Genomic DNA, 23,893 nt, shown 5'->3' on the forward strand with positions numbered 1-23,893 from the left:
ATGTTTGTCCTGAAATCCATCACTCACCTATCACTGATATTCCTTGATATGTGGCTAAAATTCTCCCAGATTTTTTTTTCCGATCTATCCTGTGTGGTACTCTCCTGTGGTACCATGGAAATGCTGTGTGGTACTGTCCTGTGGTAATGCTGTGTGGTAATGATCGACCAGTGGTACTGTCCTGTGGTACTGTCCCAAATACCACAGGACAGTTCTGTGGTAACTGTTCTGTGGTACTAGTCCTGTGGTACTGCCCTGTGGTACGTCCCAAAATACCACAGGAATTCCTGTGGTACTGCCCTGTGGTACATCCAAAATACCACAGGAATTCCTGTGGTACTGTCCTGTGGTACTGTTCTGTGGTACCGGTCCTGTGGTACTTTCCTGTGGTACTGCCCTGTGGTACGTCCCAAAATACCACAGGAATTTCTGTGGTACTGTCCTGTGGTATGTCCCAAAATACCACAGGACAATTCCTGTGGTACTGTCCTGTGGTACTTTCCTGTGGTACTGTCCTGTGGTACTGTCCTGTGGTACCGTCCTGTGGTAATTACCACAGGAGTACCACAGGACTTTTTCGTAAGGGAGAGGTCTAAATTAGTCGTTATTATTCTCTCTAAAAAAATCGAGTGAAAATATTCACTCTTAAAAGAGTGAATACAAAAAGAGTGAATTTCGAGTGAAATTGGAGTGAATTTGAGTGAAAATGTTCATTTTCACTCATTTTGGAGTGACGTCAGGGATCACTCCAAAATCTTCGAGTGTTTTGTGAAACTTGTAACATCCCCTCCCCCCCCCCCCCCCCTCGTTCGAGAAATCTGTGATGGTTGAATTTTTGTACCTAAATAGGCCCTTAATAATCCAAGCCTAGTCACATGGAGTAACGCCTATGATTGCATCAACCTCACACAGCACATCACACGAATGTATTGAGACTGCATCTCGTCTGGGAACCAGCAGGGAGGTCTCACCTCCCTGGATCGAGTGCAGATCTATGATTATGCACATGTGTGATTTGTAAAGCTTTTGTATGTATATGTGTACATAGGTATGTAGGCTTTTTGTTGACCCCTGATACACAGGTATACAGGCCTTTTGTTTGACCCCTTGACAACATCTGATTTCATTATCTAATAATTACTGCTGTGACGAGTATACGGACGCAGTCAATGGGTATATTTTGTCATGTGTATTGGTTTTGCTGACCCATTAGGCATTATCAAAGATTGATCTCACAATTATTGCGGGGATGACTATATTTGTGAAGCAGTTACTGTGTATTGTATAGTAGAATAATCAGAAATTGACACAATGACAGTCCTAAGAATTATTTTGTAATATTTTGATATACCTTAGAAATGTCACGCAGCAAGTAATACAACTAAATGTTGAATTGTAATCAACGATGGATGATGGAATCGAAATAAAATATCGTTTGAAACAAAAAAAATGTGTAGAACTGCCACGCCCACTTGCACCATGCACCACCCCGGATGGATCGATCCGGAGTTTTGTAACGCTCGTGCAGCACGGAAACGTGTCGGCCTTGCCTCGCTTGTATGTTTCGAGGGTCGCGAACGACGCGTCTAGTTGGCTCGCATGGCTGCTGCATCATCGCATCACGCGCACGCATCGTATCGGTAGAATCACACGTGTTATAAATGCACGCACTCAAAGATCAAGAACATCTCATTCCTCGCTGTACAGCTGTGTGTGGTGTGGTAGATCAGCGTCTCTCTCCTCAATTCAGACCTTTCGCGAACTAACAGGGCAGAGACACCATGCCTGGATTGAATCTTGGAGATGTTTTTCCCGACTCGGAGGTGGACACCAGCGTAGGAAAACTGAAATTTCACGAATTTTTCAACGACTCGTAAGTATCTATGACTATGTGCAGATCTAACCGCACCAGCGACCCAACTACGACCAGCACCCCCATACGATGTGCGAATGGGGATGCCGGTCGCAGTTACAGCGACCCCAACCGAGTTACAGCGCTCCGCGCCGGGCCGCGTGTTTTTTTTAGACGGCACAGATTGGGGACCCTATCCCTAAACCTAACCCTAATCCTAATCCTAACCCTAACCATCAAACCCTAACCCTAACCCTGACCCCAACCCTAACCCTAACCCTGACCCCAACCCTAACCCTAACCCTAACCCTAACCCTAACCATAACCATAAACCCTAACCCAACGTTTTTCCCATAGGTTTAACACGCGCCATGCCCCAATCTGTGCCGTCTTTAAAAAAAAAACGCCGCCGGGCCGGGGGTTAGTGCATGCAGATCTCAAGCGATTAATTAGAAAGGAAAATAGGGCATTTTACAGTGCCAAACAGATGAATCTCAACGGAACTGGTGCCGTTATAGGCAGCTTTGTAAGCAAGTCCAAAAAGAACTTCGAAAAGCTGAACAATACTAAACTATTAGGAACAACAGTTTTTGACTCACTTACTTCAACCCCAAGGAATTTTGGTCTTTTATTAAGCAATTAAAGAGGCATGACACAAATGGTATATCGCCAATCGGCTCTATATTCCAAGGGAAAATTAGCCGATAGAGCTCGTGAAAAAGCTGAAGCCTTAAGTGATCAATATCAATCAATCAGTTTTCACTAAAGAAGATTTGACCAATGTTCCTCATATGGGACAGAGACAAATTCCAAACAATATCAGATTTGATTATTTCTTCAGAAGGTATTATGAAACTTCTCAAGAACTTAAATGTAAATAAAGCCTCAGGCCCAGACGGCATTTCTCCTAAATTCCTCAAGTCATGTGCTGCACAAGTTGCACCTATATTGCAAGTCATATTTACGCAAAGTCTTTGGACTGGCATGCTACCCAGAGATTGGAGACTAGTTAAATGCTTCGTACAAGAAGGGTAGCAGATCCAATCCAGCCAACTACAGGCCGGTATCCCTCACATCCATCTGCTGCAAAGTCTTGGAACATATTGTTTATCGCCACATTATGAGCCATCTGGAGCCATCCTCAGTAACACACAACATGGATTCAGATCCATGATCCAGACGGTCGTGTGAGTCCCAACTGATCACAACAATTCATCATATTTTCTCCTCTGTGGAAACCATTAGATTAAGCAAGTTGACACTGACCACTGTTGTGTTAGACTTTGCGAAAGCATTTGATACTGTACCATGGGATATCAGAGGCTCCTTCATCGCCTCAAGTATCTTGGAATCCAGGGCTCACTACTTTCATGGATTTCACACTTTCTCACAGAAAGGGAACAAATAGTCGTAGTCCAAGGGTTATCCTCAAGACCTGTTCATGTTTCTTCAGGAGTGCCCCAAGGCACTGTTCTGGGCCCATTGCTTTTCTTATCATATATCAATAATCTCCCTGATCAAGTTTCATCTAATGTCTGCTTATTCGCAGACGATTGTGTAGTTTACCATCCCATTAAGACACATAAAGATTGTGTCATACTTCAACAAGATCTGCGTATCTTGCGTTAGAGACTTTGGGAAAAAGATGGCAAATGAAATACAAGCCGGATAAATGCAACGTTATGCACTTCACAAGGAAGTCTGGACCCATTCATCACACGTACACCTTATCCGGTCACCAGTTAGAATCAGTGTCCAGTCACAAATACCTAGGAGTTGTCTTATCAGACAACTTAAAATGGAATAGACATATTATTGATACAACCACAGCCAGAGCAAGCAGCATGATTGGCTTTCTTCGTCGTCATCTACATAATGCACTGAGAAATGTTAAATTACAAGCATATAAGAGCCTAGTGCATCCCCACTTGGAGTATTGCTGTACAGTGTGGGACCCCTTCACTCTATGTAACATCTCTAAGATTCAAGCAGTACAAAATAGAGCAACCAGATTCATCTGTAATGATTATAAGTGGCAGTCTTTTGTCTGCGGAATGATAAAGGATCTCAAACTTCATCCACTCCCAGAACGCCGCAAGCTTTTAAGGCTATCAGCATTTCATAAAATAAAGCACGGTAACATTGATTTAAAGCTCGAGGATTATATCAACCCTGCTCAAGCACCGAGAGGTATGACAACCCAAAGCTATCATCCTCATGATTATTCTACTTCACACGGTTCTTCAACAGCTCTTGCCAACTCCTTCTTCCATAGAACAGCGAAGGATGGGAATAATCTGCAGAGTAATATAAAGCAGATTCATAAATTTGACACATTTAAAGAAGCGCTCCAGTGTCACCTCCGTTGTGATTAGCTGCACATCACACCACAGTGCAGAGTGATACTCTATCCAGAGTTTTTCAGCATACTCATCCAGATCCAGATCCAGATCTAACACCTTGTTAGAAGTAACTGCGACCAGCCCGATCCAACGCGAAGCTCTCCCACAGTAAATTAATATGGTTCTGTGTTAAGGAGCGCCTTATAATCTAACCCCGGCGCGAGGCGCTGTAACCAGTGGCAGTAACGTCGCTGCTGGGGTCGCTGCTGCGGTTAGCCTTAATCTAGCCCAACCAGACGCTGTGCGAAGCACAGCCCGCTATTTGCAGCGACTGGGCTGTGTATAGTTAGCCTTAATCTAGTAAATTTATAACCATAAATACCAAATTGATACTTAAGTTCAAGGTACAGATGAGACTACAGATTGCAATTCCGTATCACGAAGAACTACTGCACTGGTAGATCTAGGTCTGCTTACTAGATCTATAGCCAGGAATAGGATGAATAGGATTAGGAAGAGAGTTTGTGGAGGAATTAAGCTAAACTAATACCTAGGCCTATATATGATTGACAAAAATATATTCTAAACTAGCGTGTTCAAACAAAAGTAGTGAGTACATAACCTCAAAAAACTTACTTTATAAAAGTGATCTGTTGTGACAACAATGGACTATAAAGAGAAGTCTAAGAGGACTAGTAAAGACTAGCTTATATTGAGGAAGAAAGCTGAAGCATCCATAAAGGGGAAAACCATTGATAACGTAGAAATCAGCTCATCAAAACAGTTATTTCACGATCCCAATTTATCCAAGCGTTCATATTGATACATTTTGTCTCTGACGAACGCCCCCTAGCATCCGGTGCCAACAATGCAATGTTGTAGACAATGGGATTTCACTAAAACAGTGATAAAAAGCCAATTCTCATTTAAACATTCACCCAAATAATCTTGACTTTGATGCTTTTACCATCATTGGACCCTTCATGTCCTATACGATTTGAAAGTTCACCCACAGTACCCAGTCAAAACTAAGTCTTCCCGTCCCTAGTAGTATAGCCAGTGGCGATTTCTGGTGGGGGCATTTACGGTAACCTATTCCTCCCGCAATCTTTGCAGGTTGACAGAAAACGGATGGGTGGTGATCCACATGTGCGAAAGCATTCAAGCGCTACATGTACCCCCCTTTCCACGGTCAACTACAATGTACATTATATATGCGCCATCGAACAAGAGGAATATCGGTCAGGGGTGTAAATAGAGCATGCACTGATGCGCTAAAAAATGCTTTGTTTTACACAAAAGAGGCACCTGAGTGGAGTCAGCAAAGTCAAATATCTATGAGTTCAACATTGATCGCTATGATCTTTATACGAGTTTTACAGCAAAACAAGCTCACACTCCATTGGAAAAAAGTCAATAGTACTGCGGTACGCATACTTTCCTTTCATACAGAAAGAAAACTGTATATTGATAGAAGAAAGTCTAATCTTTCTATCAAAACCATTTTTCTGTGCAGCGAAACACAAATTAACATGAATTTAGGCCATGAATGTAGGCACTCCTGTCTATTTTTTGGGAGCCTGGTATCCCAGGTTCCCGTATATCAGTTGACGCCACGGGAACCTGGCATACCAGGTTCCCGTAAGGAACGGGGTAAGATAACCACCTGTTGATGCCCATTGGTCATCGTACGAACAGTCATTTTGTCCAGTGCCTCAAAGGTGCCTGTTTTGTCACAGTGTTCATTTCATATCGGTCTATCCAATATTACATGATATAAATTTCTTCTTTTTTTCTTCGGGTGGAATTATGATAACTCATTAGCACTTTAATCTAAGAAGGTTGGGAGATGTCAATCAGATTCAAAGTCATAGAATGTTCAGGTCAAATTCTTTGATATGACTAGGTAGGCAGTAAGCTGTTGCTTCCACAATTCTCAGATCCTTCAATGGTCCAAATGATTCTTTTTGCTTTTTTTTAACCAAAGATAGAAAGGTTGGAAATCTGCCTGTGCAAAAGCATTCAAGTGGCACATGTAGCCCTTTTCCAGGGTAAACTGTCGTGTGCCATCAAACAATGCAAAATATTGATTGGATGCGAGATGAGTAGAGCATGCGCTTGGCTCAAAAGCTCTTTTGTTTTGCACGATAATGGCACCAGAATGTGGTCAGCAAAAGCCAAAATCTAGTCAGCTCAGCCTTATAGTTGCCACATACATCTTCTAATGAGTTTTATAGCAAAATAAAGCACACTTCGGCAGTAAAAAAAGGTAAAATGCACAGACCAAAATAAATGCAGTTTTGATACAGAAGAAAACAGGTATTGGTAGAAGAAACTCGGCTATTTTTCTTGTCATCATATTACAAATAAACATGAATATAGGCCATGCACGCAGACCTGCTTGTCTACATTTTGGGAACTTGGTGTACCATGTTCCCAAATGCAATGAGTTGAAGCTACAGGGACCTGGTGTACTAGGGTATTCCAAGGAGGTTCAAGAGATGGAGTAATAACAGTGTTATTCACTTTGATCCCAGGTTTGATGCCGCCACTAAGAAGAATTTGAAGTATGTGCTAAACTGGAGCTGCCTCACAGATAGGAAGACAATTGATTCATGTGGCATTGCATCATGACTCGTCACTCTCAATGGAAGATATGTCTTTATGATGGTAATTACTTTTCGCTGTACCTTCTTATGAAACATTAGCGGTACATAAAGGTACAGACACAGGCAGATGACAGGGATGTGCGAATAAAAATTCCACAAAAATTGATGAAATTCTAAGAATTAAAATTACCCGTCTTAACATGTTTTTACACTAATCTAACATATAAATGAATAAAGAGCTACACTTCAAGATTACACCATATCAGTTTCATTTGTTGGAAGTGATCAGAAAGATGATAAAATTGACTTTCCAGTAAGGGTGCTGTTCAAATATTTTCACAATGTACGGCTCAGATTTATACTTTTTGATATAATCCTGGACAAGAGTTACTTTCTTTTTCATATGCCTTATCATTAGCTGAAATTTAATTTCCTTTAATACAAAAACAAACAAAATATAGCCGACATTATGTTAGCATTCCAAATGAGTCATCTCTGCTCAAAAAGATGGCTGCATCGAACCCCAATCATCAAAGTCACAAATGCACCTGTGGAATTCTTTTGTACGTCAAAAGAAAACTGGCAGCCGTTTGAATGTTTACAGCCAGTTGGAACTCCATTTCCCAAACCTCCTTGGGTATTCAATGCATACTGTGAGCAATGGAAGTTGTTTCAAGGCAAATTTGTAGAACGAGGGTATGATGTGATAAGAGGGAAAATGTTTTGTAATTCCATCATGCTTCCACTGAATTGTCCAGAACATGGTATGATCATAAGTATCAATTGTCAACAGATAATGTTTGATAAAGTATCATCAATTATGACTAATGCATATTTGATATCATGATGGGGGGGGGGGGGGGGCTTAAACCTGATCAACATTACTGATCAGTAGTTGGTTGTTCATCAGGTAGAATAAAGATCAGAGATCATAGTCCAAAGTTAGATATTAATTCCCTGGTACTTTTTGAAAACTTTATTATCATGTCATCAAACTCTTAAGTTGAAGATGACGTGGCAATTTCAAGAATTTGGATGAGGAAAACTAGTCAATAAATGCTCTCTGTATTTAACTTCTTTGAGTCAAACCAAACCACTTTGAGGGAGAGAGAGAGAATCGAAAAGGAGATGTACGTACTTAAGTGATTCCTTGCAGTTAGGAAGTATTTGTACACTCCCACAGAAATGGGCCTACGGTGCACTGAAATACATTGATAGTGCTTGTGATTGTGAACATTTCTTCTCCTTACAAGGAGTTCCGCACCTTGAACTGACCTCAGCAGCGATATAGATAGCAAAGTAACTATGCAGCATTCCTCAAGGGCACAAGGCTTGGGTAAACTGACAGAATGATCAGAAAAAAAAGATAGACTTTCATGTCACTAGGCAGGTACAGCTCAACAGTTTATGGCCATGTCAATGAAGATGCTGTAAAAAAAAAAAAAAATGTGTTCAGGAATGATGATCGTTCTTTGCCAACATTTTATACTAGTCTTACAATCAGACATGATTCTAGCAAGGCTGATGGCAACTCTTCCAGCTGATTCCACATCAAACACAACCATAATGTCATACCATGTATGTGTTTTGCGCTTGTGCACAGGGGGTTGGATACGAACATCCTGGCGGTCTTCTGCAGACAGAACAATAAATCACAGCAAGGTCCATGAACCTACACCATAAAACTCAGACTTGCATTTGGTGGACTTTATTTGAGTGAACCATCTTGCACAGCACATGGATTTCAAGATTATGCAACAAATTTCATATACAGAGGTGGCCAAATTCACTACATGTTTTTAAAATCAATTAGTAATTTCAAATGTAGAAAGTAGAATGAGAGAAAATGTGTCAAATTTAAAATTCACACTTCGAATTTATAAACCAGATATTAGTACCCATGGGTATGAAAATACTATTTCAGGGTATCAATATCAACCATTCAGTAATCACTATTTTTAAAGGATAGCGCCTACTGCTAGGAAAGCACTTTTTGCTGTCTACTGTTAAAGTGGAAATTTTCGCGGTGTTGAAATTTTCGTGCATTTCGCGCAATCAGAACCTAACACGAAAATAAAATCATGCTAATATTTTTACATGGTGTATGTTCCAGTAGTTGATGTCTTGATTCCGCAGAATTAAAAACATGCGAAACTCTTCTTGCCCGGCCGAGCGCGAAAAATTAGTCGCGCGAAAATATCCACTTTTACAGTATATGACAGATACACTACTGATAAACATATGTATCACATCTACAATGTATATGACTGATGAACATGTAATTATGTATCACATTTATTTTTAATTCAAAAACTTCTACTGCCTCCACATTAAAACAACATTTTGTACAATCCTTTGCTGTATTGATACTCTGTAGTATGTAATACATCTATTCAAGTGATGGGATGCTGTAAAACATATTCGCGAAATGGAACCAACGGCCCTTTTTTGCGGTGTGAAATTTTGGCGAATTGGAGCCGACAGCCTCTTTTGCAGCATGAAATTTTCGTGAATTGCCACTAGCATTCAATGCATATAGTGTAGATGAGAACTTTTGGGTGCATTTTAATTTCCCAAATCTTGGCGCTCGCATAATTTGCAAAATTAAAATGCTTGCGAACATTCCTTGTTTTACAGTTTATCACAGAGAAATGTACACTGCTGCTGCATTATAGCTGCATGCTCCTGGGTGCGATCAATGTGCGTGCTTGCATGATTTTTCTGTATCTTATAGCTGATCTATACCTTCAGTACGTGCGTGTGTGCAGTTGATGCATTAAAGCACTATCTTTAACATTGAGCTGCTTGAAATTGCCTGTATTGCTGAAAGTCCATGACTTGAAATTGATCGTACTTGTTGAAATAACCCTTCTCTGAGTAATGTTTTTGGGTTTTTTTTGCATTCTGCATTTTTTTTTTTTTTTTTTTTTGCATTCCAGTCATTAAATCATGCTCTGTTGTCACCGTAAGTAGCATTATCAATTTGCTCTGTTTACAAAGTCAACATGGTGTATGATAAAACCAGGAGTATTATTAGCAGACTGTAAATCTTTCTTGAGATGTCACGTACTAGCAAAGCCCTGGAAGCATATTTGCCTTCTTGCATAATGTACATCTGAGAGCATTCAAAATGCAAAAATAAAAAAATGTACCCCATGGTAAATTCACTGCTATGAAATACACTGTTAAAGTAATAAGTGATGTACATTGTAGATTCCCTCTAAAGCATGGTTTCTCCCCTTATTTCTCAGATGGGGCATCCTGTTCTCTCATCCAGCTGACTACACCCCAGTTTGTACCACTGAGCTGGGGAGGGTGGCCCAGCTGACTGGGGAGTTTGAGAAGAGGAACGTGAAGCTTTTGGCTCTGTCATGTGATGATGCAGAGAGCCACAAGGGATGGATCAAGGTTGGTATGAAAAACAAAAACAAACAAAAACAAATAAAAACAAAACAGAACAAAACAAAACAAATCACATATTAAGTTCAACGTTTGAGATAGATGTCACACTTTTTAAGAAATCATTTGTTTGTTGGCCCAACCAGGCCACCAAAAAATTGTAAGTGTGTCCATTGTTATTAAGTGTTTTTCTCATCCAGAATAGTGGAGAATAGTTCTTGCTCGGTGCTTGGTAACTTCATGTATTTTAGCAAGCTGTTGCGACCTGGGCCCTGTTTTATGAAGAGTTAAAATTGATTATATAGTTGATTTCAACTGTAAGTCTATGACAGCCTGTGTGTTAAGGAAACTTAAGATCGATTTTATCTTTTGATAAAACGGGGCCCTGGTTCACTAGATCACTGCTAGTCTTCCACGCCGAATTCAGTCTGTTTCTCAGTCTGTTGTAGGAAGGCAAAATGACACACTGTCCTATGCAGTTAATGTAGAAGTGGATTTTTTTTTTTTTTTTTTTTTCGGGGGGGGGGGGGGGTGTATAATTTTTTTTTGTACTCAGCTGAGTTAAATAAATTTTGAATATTTTTGTAATTCTGCTGAGTCAAGACATTATAGAGTGGTATATGTACACTAGAGAGCAAATATATTGGCATGCTTTATTTTGGCATAGAATGCACAAATATTTCCACTTTTACAGTATTAAAATCAAGTATAAAGGCAAGTCAAGCGTTTGTGATTGCTGTGGCTATTTTTAGATAAAGATATCTCATACATGAAAATATATCACAAGCTACAGTGTATTTCCCCAGCTATGGATATTATATGCAGTGTGAATCAATGATGGGACAGGCCAAAGGTCTGAAAGCATGGTAGGGATATACTTTGTGTGATGTATTTCAATAACTGACTTATTTGATTTGCTGTAACCTGATACGTGCGATGAAGGAATGTTTTACAATGTATACTTAGGCCAGTGACACATGGCACAGGAAATTGTGGTGTATATGTCAAACATTGGTATCAGCCACACATCTTTCATTGCATTTTCATCTTATTTGATTTGTAGCCAAGTTGCCCTTTACTGTTACATCACGTTTTATCTCATCATGTGTGCTTTTGGTGTGATGATTGTTGAAATGTGCTGATTATAGCGAAAAAAAAAAAACCCCAGGTCTTTGATAGTATGATTTATGAGACTGCATCACACTGACGTGATAAATTTGGCTAGTGACAGAATATATGAATTTCAAAGTACATTGAATTGTAAGCACATAAATTACAGTTTATTTTATGACACAGTCATTCTATGTATTGAAACTTGGATTGAAACTTCGAGGTGGTTAAAAAAAAAAATAACATGTCCCCCCCCCCCCATTTGACTTGTCAAGTCTGTGTGATTTCACATTTGCTTGAATAGTAAGCAAAATATTGGAATTTTTATGGATTCTTGAAGCATTTAGGATCTTTTGGTAGATAGGGTAGATGAACTTTGGAGTTCAAGATGTGCTTTATACAACTAATATTTTAGCTTTTCATACATTCTCTAGAAGCACATGTGCTTTGCTTGGGTAAGGCACCCCGAAGCTTGAAGCTAATGACGTAAATCAAAGGCTTCTATATGGGAAAATTGGGTGCTGTCATGCTTGTATGGGTGGAAATGAGCTGCTTGGCAGAGGTCTGCACTTTCCGAGTGCTTTTAGCTAGTTTTGATTGATGCATTTCCCACAATTTTGTACGTAGTCTCTTATGAGATCAAAATCATGAGCTGCTTTTGTTAGAAATGTCTTCAAACCATAGCTATAAGACAGGAATGTTGAGAGAGAATTCACTTGGTAGCAAGATGGAAATTTATCTTCATGAAATTATAAGTTGAATGAATAAAATATCAGAAGTCAATGTCAAAGATCAATGAACTTTGGCTGGAAATATGTGACCCTGCATCACAAAAAAAAAAAAAAAAAACACAAACAAACCAAAGAGCTGCCAGATGTGGATATTTGAATAGTTAAGAGCAGATTCCAAAAGAGCAGACTTAAAGCTATGAAATGATCTCATTTGAAATGGACTTTCTATATTGGAAAGAAAGCACACATTCTGGAAAAGTGTGAACTGAGAAAAACCCCAAAACAAACAAACTCTGAGGTATGGGGTCTATTCAAGTACTTACAATTTTAATACTGAGCTGTGCTCTGTGCGACGAATGGGACAAAAACGGAATGTACAATTGCATAGCAACAACAATGAAGGGATTATCCAGGGTGGTGTCAGAGAAGGAATGGAATCTCTGTCTGATTTGTTCAAATTTGTGTGCAGGTTCTATTGTGTGACAATTGAATGCTTAACACTGGCTTTGATGTTCCATGCTCCAAGCTGCTCTTACATAGAGTTTTAGCATAAAGACCAAATAAGAGGTTCTTGATTTTAACCATTTTAAGCTGGGTATTTCAGAGGAAATGTTGAAATCCTTTGTGGAACTATTTGGTTATGTGTTGCAGAACAGATCCTTCCAGTTTTTCTTCAAATCTATGTTTTATCGTTACCCAAGGACTGAAAAAAAGAAGGAGAAAATTTAGATCGCATAAAAATTTAGTGTATAACCCATTGAGGACGTACCGGTACTGATATTGCTACAACACGCATTTCCCGTAGACCCCTGCCCGAGTATACTCGGAACTCATCCTCAACAGGGTAACCATCTTGCGCATATCTGTGCATAATTTTGTTTGCCAGGTTTAGTATTTGAGAAATCTTTTGGATTAAATAATTGGCTAGAGCGTGTTTCCATGTACGTAATCCGTTGAGGATGGGCTTATTTTGCTATAACACGCATTTCCAATAGACGTTTGCCTGAGTATACTGGAACTCATCTTCAACAGGCTGATAGCATTTTACAGTTTAAAGAAGTACAAATTTTAACTGATCTCTTTTCGCATTTCCTGTTCTCTACACACTAATAACTGCACTGCCAAAATATTAAATAGGACAGTGAACTGCTGCTCAGTCCGTTTGTGTTGTGAATGAGGAATAATGTACATGTATATAGAAATGCTGTCTTTTGTCAAATCAATTCATTAACACCTGCGATAGCACACATAACTTCTGGGCAGCACGGAGCATACATGGGTACAAAAGAGATATTCTTGTTTCCTCTCCTTCTCTAATACCTCCCTGGATTATATCAGATTATGCTGAAATTAATCATGCTCTATTAACACATTCTATCCATGAGTAAATTAATCGGTAGCATCATCCTTTCATAAGTTACTAGAGTTAAAAGTGAAGTGAATGTGAAGCTCGTGCTTACAAGAAATGAAATGGGTGGGCACACTATAAGTCACGCCTAATCACACTATTCTACAAAAATATTTGTTGCAGCAATAACTTCAGTTTAGTCAAGTAGGAATTCACCTTAATATCAGATTCCAGATTTAGCCACACATGAAAGATTGATGACCAGTTAATATGAATGACATTAGGAGATTTTGAAACACATCATCCAAGAAATGAAATGCTGAAAGATATTAATAATTTCATCTTCTTTCTCTTTGTGACAATTAGGACATCCAAAGCTATTCGGGTTTCACCAGTGACTGGCCGTACCCAATCATTGCTGACCCTAAGCGTGAGTTGGCTGTCAAGCTTGGTATGGTGGACCCAGATGAGAAAGACAAGGCTGGCATGCCACTGACTGCCAGAGCTGTAAGTCACTAATCTCATGTCTTCCTCACTCTTTCTTCTGCTTGTTGATACTTGCATGATTTATTATCATTATTACCTCCGCCAAGGGAGGAGGTTACGTTTTCATTACCGTTGGTTTGTCTGTTTGTTGGTTGGTTGGTTGTTTGGTTTGTTTGTCTGTGTGCAAAATAACTCAAAAAGTTGCAAACAGATTTGGATGAAACTTGCAGGAAAGGTTGAGAATGACACAAGGAACAGCTGATTAAATGTTGGTAGTGGATTTTATGAAGGATTTTTGATATTTTGGCAGGTATGGTCAATGAACTTGGGAGTTCAAGCTGCACATTTTTTAGGTTTTAGGTCTGTGCTCTCAAAGTGCTTCTCTAGTTTTTATGCCTCCGCCACGAAGTGGTGCCGGAGGCATTATGTTTTCGGGTTGTCCGTCCGTCCGTACGTACGTCCGTACGTACGTCCGCTTTCGTTTACGCGATAACTTGAGAATTATTTACTGGAATTTTACCAAACTTGGTCCAAGTATGAAGTATGATGGGGCAATTATTTGATTAGATTTTGGGTTAAATCGCCTAAAGGTCAAAGGTCAAAGGTCAAGGTCAAATCATGAAATTGTATCCGTATACGCGATAACTCAAGACTGGATGGAGCAAATTTCACCAAACTTTGTTGGAGGATGATGTATGATGGGACAATTACTTGATTAGTTTTTCAGTGAAATCGGACAGAGGTCAAAGGTCAAAGATCAAGGTCAAATCCTAAAATTTATCTGTTTACATGATAACTCAAAACTGGATGAAGCAGCTTTCACCAAACTTGGTCCAAGGATGATGTATGATGGGACAATAGACCGGTTTACTAATGATATGCATAATGACGTCAACCCCACGCGACCCTAGTGATTGTAACTAGGTCGGGCAAGCGAAATAAGCGCGGACGCGCGCGCCACACTGTTTTTGCATTCACGCGTGTATTGTCTACGGTCATTACTCGCTGCGGATAATCGACAACTTTTGTTTGCTATAATCTTGCTTTGAGATGGCGTCAGCTTCAAGTTCTAGCCAAAGTTCGAGCAAGCCATGGAAGAATTGGACAGTTAAGGAATTAACTGAGTATTTTAGGGATATAGGTGTGAGCACAAGCGGCTACAACAAGGAGAAACTCATCAAACTAGTGCAACTGCCGTAGCCGATTTGGATTTGCCCGTCGATCTCGACCTCTCCCGGGCGGACACCGGCCGGTCACTGTACAGCCACTACAGGAGAAGCTCGCTCTGGTAGGCTGCTCGTTCTCCGACCCTAACAAGCTCGTTGGGTTTACATCTAACTTCGAGAGTATTCCAGATTTTGGACTCTTTGACGTGTTCAACTACCTGATCATCAATTGGACTGACTATGACTGGAAATGCTAAAGGGATACAAGTCATTTGAGGACTACCGTCTTTTCGCGGATGGGAGTGTTTCAAGCCTGAAGTTCAATGAGGTTTCGGACACGAGCCCTTTTCGTGTTTTCCTTAGTGAGGTTAGGCCGACCGGACATACCTCAACAAACCAACGTACTAGACCTGGGTCGTGATGAATAAGTCAACGGGGGAAATAAATGTTGCCTACTGCGAATGTCAGGGAGGTTAGGTCTATCATTGTTTTTGTTTTTAATTTTAGGTCTAGGCCTACGTCTAGATCTACTCTAGATCTAGTTTATATAGGGCTAGGCCCCCTAACTGTTATTGTTATAATAGAAAATAGGTCAAAATCGTCATTCTATTTCATGAGGTCTAATCAGTCTGAGTCTAACTTTTAAAAAAAATCCTTGGAAACATATCGATTATAAGAGATTCGTTGTCTAGTTTAGATTTCACAATCAATCATAATGCTTAAAATCATTGAAGTTTGAAGTGATGCGGTCATACTGTTGTATGTTCCGTAGCAGCAGTGTTTTCCACCCATTTTCAGAACTACTGAAGACAAAATCGAAGCCAAAATTCAATAAAATCGAAAGTATAGTCCAAATTGCGTTTGATCACAGCAGAATTTTCCCTCATCTAAGGTTGGGAATTGATTTAGAGCCACACGAAATGCCAGGAGGTAATACGAAGAAGATGCATCGCACACATGTACACAACATACACGTAAGTCTACATGTGGGCACGTGTCGGGGACGGCTGCAGCAGCCGACGTTGCAGGCTCGCATCCTTTGTTTGCCCGAGGTTGCGGCCGTGTGCAAAATTAAAGATCTGTGCATACATTAGTAAACCGGCCTATTAGTTGAGTAGATTTTAGTGACATTGGCAAGAGGTCAAAGGTCAAAAGGTCGAGGTCAAATGCTACAAATGTTGCAATTTCCCCCATATCTATGCAATGCCCAAAGGTATTTTCTTGAAACTTGGTGTGGACATGTACTACTGCGTAAAGATTCTCCAGAGAGAGTGTCATGTCATAAGGTCAAAGGTCAAAAGGTCAAAGGTTAGGTGAAAATGTTGCAATATCACTTTTCTTGCAAATGGTTCAATGTATCTTCGTGGAATTTGGTACAGATATGCATGTACTGTCTGGCAGGGATTATCTAGGGAATTTAGGGGTCATGGGTCAATAGTCAGGGGTCAAAGGTCAAGGTCAACTCCTCAAAATTTTACTATTTCCCTCATATACTAGTATATGCAATGCTTGTATTATTAGTTTCAAAACTTAATACATGCATTACCTAATGGAGATTCTCCGGGAAATTTCCAGCCAGAAGGTCAAAGGTTAAGGGTCAAAGGCCAGGTTTCAATGCCCCCCCCCAAAAAAAAAAAAAAAAAACCACACACACACAAAAAAAAATCTATTTTGTACCATCATCACACTCTTTCTTCATACCTTGGAAATTACTCAATGCATAAACTTCCCCAAAATTCCCCAAATATGTGTACCTGCACTCTTAGAAAATTATAGCAAACCCAGTTCAAGACATTTCTGACAAACATGTCATTTCAATATTTTGCCAGTTATGTGAAACTGTCATGGATCACACATTGTGAAGACATTGTACTATACGCCTATTGGGAGAATCATGCATTATGGCGGAGGCATCAGTCGCCATAGCGACATTTCTAGTTTTGTAATTATATATCATCGAGCTGTATTCATATTTCTTGTGGCTTACATGTAAGATGAAACAAAGCCATTGAAAGAGTGCAAAGAATTTGAGGTACCCATCTAAATAAAAAGTGCGTCTGGGCCCTGTTGCATAAAAGTTGAGGTTAAACATTTATCAGAAAAGCAAACATAACTTTTTTTTTTCTTTGTATGTTTTATTGATTTCAACTATTGGCATACAAACATAAATCATTTCTAATTATGGTATACAAATAACACAAACAAGAAAAATAAATTTGCGAGAAAAGAAAAAGAGAAAAAAGGCAGCAAAGTAGAGGTACGTTTGACCTTCAGTCCTCCATCAAGGGGAGAGGGGAAATGAAAAACCGGAAGATATGCGGTAGTTCACAACAAAAATAAGAGATGATTTCGATTCACCACAGAAAGAGGGGAAAAGGGCAAACTCACTTACACTTTGAATGTATGACTATTGATGAAATAGATATAAGTGGAGGGAGCATCTATTCCCTCCCAAGCATACACATTGTAAAAACACTCTAACGTATATTCTACATACATTGTAAACATACCAACCTAACAAAATAGATTGTACATAAATGTACATACATACAACTACAAAGGTTTGGAAGAACTTGCCCTCTTCTCCACATTCCTTTAAATGCCGAAAATCTCGAAAAAAAGAAAAGAATCAACTACAGCTGTATAAACAAACAACTGGGTACTCTGTACGCGGAAATATTTATCAACATGTAGTTCCCAACACCCTTGGCAGAGGACAACTCAGTCGGCAAAGGTGCAGACAGCAATATATAACAAGAGCATTTGAAAGTTAACAGGATAAATGTGTAAGATAAATATAACAAGGTAAATATACATATAACTAGAGTGGTATGATTTAAAAGGTACTACATGTACAATATGCATATGCATGTTACAAATCAAACTTCCATTTTTAGCTCACCTGAGCCAAAGGCTCAAGTGAGCTATTGCGATCACCCTTTGTCCGGCGTCCGTCGTGCGTCGTCAGTCGTCCGTCGTCCGTCGTGCGTCGTGTGTAAACTTTTTACATTTTCATCTTCTTCTTGAAAACCCCAAGACCGATTTTCGTCAAACTTGGCAGGTAGCATCCCTAGGGGGTTAGGAACTCAATTTGTTAAAATGGGCACCATGCCCCACCCAGGGGGCCCCCAGGGGGGGCCCAAACCCCCCAAAATTAAGGAATCTGTAAAAATCTTCTTCTCTAGAATCAGAAGTGATAGAGCTAAGTTAATACTATGAGTTAGTACATTGATGACTGTAGTTTCAAGTTTGTTCATGGCAGAATCAGGGGTGCCCCCTTGGGACCCAGGGGGGAGGGGTGGGGAGGGGTTCTAATGGGGCCTAAATTGTACATTTTTATCTTCTTTTCACCAAACTTGGCAGGTAGCATCCCTAGGGGGTTAGGAACTCAATTTGTTAAAATGGGCACCATGCCCCACCCAGGGGGCCCCCAGGGGGCCCAAACGCCCAAAAATTAAGGAATCTGTAAAAATCTTCTTCTCTAGAACCAGAAGTGATAGAGCTAAGTTGATACTATGAGTTAGTACATTAATGACTGAAGTGTCAACTTTGTTCATGGCAGAATCAGGGGTGCCCCCCTTGGGACCAGGGGGGAGGGGTGGGGAGGGGTTCTAATGGGGTTCTCTGTACGCGGAAATATTTATCAACATGTAGTTCCCAACACCCTTGGCAGAGGACAACTCGGTCGGCAAAGGTGCAGACAGCAATATAACAAGAGCATTTGAAAGTTAACAGGATAAATGTATAAGATAAATATAACAAGGTAAATATACATATAACTAGAGTGGTATGATTTAAAAGGTACTACATGTACAATATGCATATGCATGTTACAAATCAAACTTCCATTTTTACTTCACCTGAGCCAAAGGCTCAAGTGAGCTATTGCGATCGCCCTTTGTCCGGTGTCCGTCGTGCATCGTCAGTCGTCCGTCGTCCGTCGTCCGTCATGCGTCGTGCGTCGTGTGTAAACTTTTTACATTTTCATCTTCTTCTTGAAAACCCCAAGACCGATTTTCGTCAAACTTGGCAGGTAGCATTCCTAGGGGGTTAGGAACTCAATTTGTTAAAATGGGCACCATGCCCCACCCAGGGGGCCCCCAGGGGGGCCCAAACCCCCCAAAATTAAGGAATCTGTAAAAATCTTCTTCTCTAGAATCAGAAGTGATAGAGCTAAGTTAATACTATGAGTTAGTACATTGATGACTGTAGTTTCAAGTTTGTTCATGGCAGAATCAGGGGTGCCCCCCTTGGGACCCAGGGGGGAGGGGTGGGGAGGGGTTCTAATGGGGCCTAAATTGTACATTTTTATCTTCTTTTCACCAAACTTGGCAGGTAGCATCCCTAGGGGGTTAGGAACTCAATTTTGTTAAAATGGGCACCATGCCCCACCCAGGGGGCCCCCAGGGGGCCCCAACCCCCCAAAATTAAGGAATCTGTAAAAATCTTCTTCTCTAGAACCAGAAGTGATAGAGCTAAGTTGATACTATGAGTTAGTACATTAATGACTGAAGTGTCAACTTTGTTCATGGCAGAATCAGGGGTGCCCCCCTTGGGACCAGGGGAGGGGGTGAGGAGGGGTCCTAATGGGGCCTAAATTGTACATTTTTATCTTCTTCTTGAGAACCCCATGACCCATTTTCACCAAACTTGGCAGGTAGCATCCCTAAGGGGTTAGGATCTCAATTTGTTCAAATGGGCACCATGCCCCACCCAGGGGGCCCCCAGGGGGGCCCACACCCCCAAAATGAAGGAATCTTTAAAAATCTTCTCTAGAATCAGAAGTTATAGAGCTAAGATAATACTATGAGTGAGTACATTAATGACTGTAGTTTCAAGTTTGTTCATAGGAGATCCAGGGGTGCCCCTCTTGGGGGCAGGGGTAGGGGGGGGGATGGTTGGGAAGGTCCAAATGAGGGCCTGAAATGTATATTTTCATCTTCTTCCTGAAAACCTCATGATGGATTTTCATCAAACTTGGCAAGTAGCATCCCTAGGGGGTCAGGATCTCCATTTATCAAAATGAGCACCATGCCCCACCCAGAGGGCCCCAGGGGGCCCCACTCCCCCCAAATTAAGGAATCTTAAAAAAATTGGGCCCTTATTGTACATTTTCATCTTCTACTTGAGAATGCCTGGTCAGATTTTGGTAGAGCTGTGAATAATTTAGATTAGTGACTGCATGAAAGGTGAACTTGCGATACTCGGGTGAGCGCTAGACCCGCGGGTCTCTTGTTTGAAATGGGTTGATAATTTGCCTCTCTTTTTTGCCAAATGATATTCTGTTTCCTTCAGAGTTTTAATAAAAGACTTTACTGCCACATAATTAGGATTACCACCTTTAAATTTGCACACATAAATAAAATATTTAACTGCCAGAAAAAGAAATGTCAAAAATTTATCCTTGACAACCCCCAAAAATTTATTACAATCTGTTAAATTAAAATTTAAATCATACTTTTTGTGTATTAAGCGTAACAAATCATTCCAAATGGGGCTTACCTTCTCACAATCACAAAAAAGATGTATTATTGTTTCTTCAACTTTATTGCAAAAACTACAATTTGGGGAATTCTTCCGTTTAATCTTGTATAAAAAGGAATTCAAGGCTATGGTATTATGAAATAATTTAAAATAAAAAGAGCGTAAACGAGTATCTATAGTACATCTAAAGTTATTAATATGCACAGTTTCCCAGTTAATATCATGCGGAAGAGCTACTTTATTGCCCCAAAATACATATCGTGTGTCTGGGACACACTTATCCAACAATATATTATAAGCATAACAGGGTACCTTTTTCATTTTAACCAAATGCTCAGAGAGGGTATCAATAACATCAATATTTGTGTTACTTGGGTTATCAAGCCACTCATGAGGAATATGTTTAATTAAAAAGTTGTATTTTCTTCTATCAGATTTGGGAACTTCAAAGTCTAACACAAATTCTTCAAATAATCTATAACCAGGTAAAGGTGGATTAAATAAGTCCGCAATTGTATGAACATTTTTAGCACACCAAGTATTATAATATAAAAACTGCTTAGATTTTGAACGAATTAGTCTGTTAAACAACAGTGACTGACATAAAACAAGATCTGAAAATTTATGTCCAAAATAAACAAAAGAAGTCTTCTCTCTGAAACTGTACCATGTACGTAAAGATTCTGCTAACTATATGTTATTCAAGGATCTCAATATACATTCAGGAGCATAAGATTTCCATAACACATCTCTGTCTGCATTGAATTTTTCTAAAAAGGATACTTCAATAGTCTTCCACAAACAATTATAATCTTTATCAAGTAAACATTTCACCCAGGACATTTTTTGAGCAAGTGCGAACATCTGAACATCAGTCATTCGCAAGCCACAGTGAAGGTAATCATTACACATCATTTTTCTCTGCACCCTATCTTGACCTCCATTCCAAATGAATTTATAAAATAACTTATTGAGTCCTTTAAAGAATAGGGGAGGTTTATTTATACAAAGAACAGAAAATAAATTAACTGTGGTAACACCAGAGATTTTAAAACACATATTTTACCAATTAAGGAAAGATTTCTCATTCGCCAACAATTGAGAGTTTGTTCAATTCTTTTCAATCTCTCTTTATAATGAAGATCAAAGAGTAATCCAAGATTAAGAGAAAAATTAATTCCCAATGACTTAAAATTTGAGGTTTTCCAATCAATTCCTTGAGCTGAAGGAGGAAATTCCTGACACCCCTTTTTACTGCCAATCCATATAGCTTCTGATTTACTTCTGTTAATTTTACAGCCAGATAAACATAACTCTGAATACTTGGCTGATACCTGACTTATGATTGATTCGTCTCTTTTATGCAACTGGACCCTAGTCTAAAAGTAAGAATATATTGCTGAAATCTTACTTGCATAAAAGTATGAAAGTATGTCTTGAGTACTGTGCAGATTGCAAAATCTGATCAGTATTATATTCCCTTGTGTGTGTGTGTGTGTGTGTGTTTGTATGTATGTGTGTATTAAAGTGGGCATGTAATATTTTTGCATATTGCTACATTCATACAATTATCATTATTATTTTTTTTTGGGGGGGGGTTGGTGTTGTTCACACAAATACCTTTAGTCTCTGTTGTAGGAACTGTTTATTGCTGGGTTTGGCTGAAATTCAATAATGATGAAAGATGTGAACGTAGGATATGCATGATTTAAAGTATTTAAAGGACAAGTTCACCTTCATAAACATAAGGATTGAGAGAATGTAGCAATATTAGTAGAACACATCATTGAAAGTTTGAGGAAAATCGGACAATCCCTTCAAAAGTTATGAATTTTTGAAGTTTTTGTGCAGTAACCACTGGATGAGAAGACTACTGCAGTGTGTGAATAACTTAGATGTCACATGCGTACAACAATATAAGGAAAATATAAAGAGAATTTCACAAAATTTCATCTTTTGAAAAAAGTTCACATTCCCCAGCTCGTTACCGACAAATGTTATGGGTAATATTATTTCCCCTGCCTTTAGAAAGAGGCAAGTCAAGTGCTCTTTTATTATGGGAAAAAAAGTGAAAATATGTTGAATTTTCTTCACATTTTCTTTATACTGTTGTACCCATATGACTCACAAGCTGTAGAAGTCTCCTCATCCAGTGGTTCCAACACAAAAATTTTATAAATTCATATCTTTTGCATCGATTGTCCAATTTTCCTCAAACTTTCACCGATGTGTTCTACTAATATTGTTGCATTCTCTCAATCCTTATGTTTATGAAGGTGAACATGTCCTTTAAATTCTTGCTGGTAAAGCATAATGGCTGCCATTGGGTTTTCCAAACCCAAAGTTTGTCAAATACAGTGTACTAATGTACCTGCCAGTTTGTTGTACCCAGTAAATTCAATTGTGCATGGTCTAACCTCCATTTGATTGGATTTGGAGGCAGAACAAACTGTGTGTTTAATTGGGTGTACGTGCATGTGTACAGAAGCTGCAGCCACAGCCATCTACATTTGTAACTTCATGGCACAGGAACTGCTTGTGAAACTGCATTGTACTTCAAAGTCGGGCATATCTTTTGTCCAGGTATGCAAAATAGCCAGTGGACTTTAGAAGACCAATCTGATGTTACGCAATACAAACATTTTAGCAAGTGACTGCCTTCGAAGCCTGCACAATGATAAGCATGCTACCTCAAATTTGAAAAGCTAGACTGATTTCCCCTGTAGATCCAACAGGTCAATACCTATTCTGAATTGCTGTGTCATGCCTACAAAGAGTGCATGCTTTCCACTATCTCCGTGTTGTTAGAGGTGTATTGCTTGCTATGCCCATGCCAATTTGGTTTCAGTTTCATATTTAAGTCAGAACATTACAAATTCATGATTTGAATTGGATTTGATTGAATATGTTTTATTACTGAGTTTCCAAGTTGTTGATAAGCCCCACCAACAAAACTTCTCAAAATATCAATTTCCTGTTGACTTTTCATGCCTTTGTGAAAAATATTTTTGCATGGGAAAGAAGGGCTGTGTTAGAGATTGTGCTATCTTTGTGTGAATTGTTGGCAAGTGATATGGAGAATCTTGTGCATGTTGGAATGGCTTGCATTATCACAGGAAGAAGAGGATAATCTAAAAGTAAACATTAAAAATGAATGCCAAAAATTATCTGTGCATGGTACACTGTATGATTAGATCAGGAAATCAAGGATGAGTGACAGGGACAAATGCACATCATTAACCTAATACTGTTGACTTGCATTGGCATTGCAACAGAAAACCTTTAGTGAAATGCAGTTATTGCATTCAGTAATTATTAGAAGTTCTAGACCTTTGATCAAGGTTTCAACCTTTGTCTCCAATAAAG

The 23,893-nt window shown here is 39.4% G+C and overlaps 1 protein-coding gene across 1 annotated transcript in view; it reads left to right on the forward strand.

Annotated features, from left to right (window-relative positions):
- Positions 1-1,639: 1,639 nt before the first annotated feature.
- Positions 1,640-23,893, forward strand: part of LOC140240391 (peroxiredoxin-6-like) — a 30,307-nt gene continuing 8,053 nt past the window's right edge. The window contains exons 1-3 of the mRNA XM_072320162.1: positions 1,640-1,873; positions 10,055-10,211; positions 13,758-13,898. Coding sequence (XP_072176263.1) covers positions 1,782-1,873; positions 10,055-10,211; positions 13,758-13,898 — 390 coding nt within the window. The 5' untranslated portion in view covers positions 1,640-1,781. The remainder of the gene's footprint in view (positions 1,874-10,054; positions 10,212-13,757; positions 13,899-23,893) is intronic.

This window comes from Diadema setosum, chromosome 17 (assembly GCF_964275005.1).
Source record: "Diadema setosum chromosome 17, eeDiaSeto1, whole genome shotgun sequence".
NCBI classification, from domain to species: domain Eukaryota; kingdom Metazoa; phylum Echinodermata; class Echinoidea; order Diadematoida; family Diadematidae; genus Diadema; species Diadema setosum.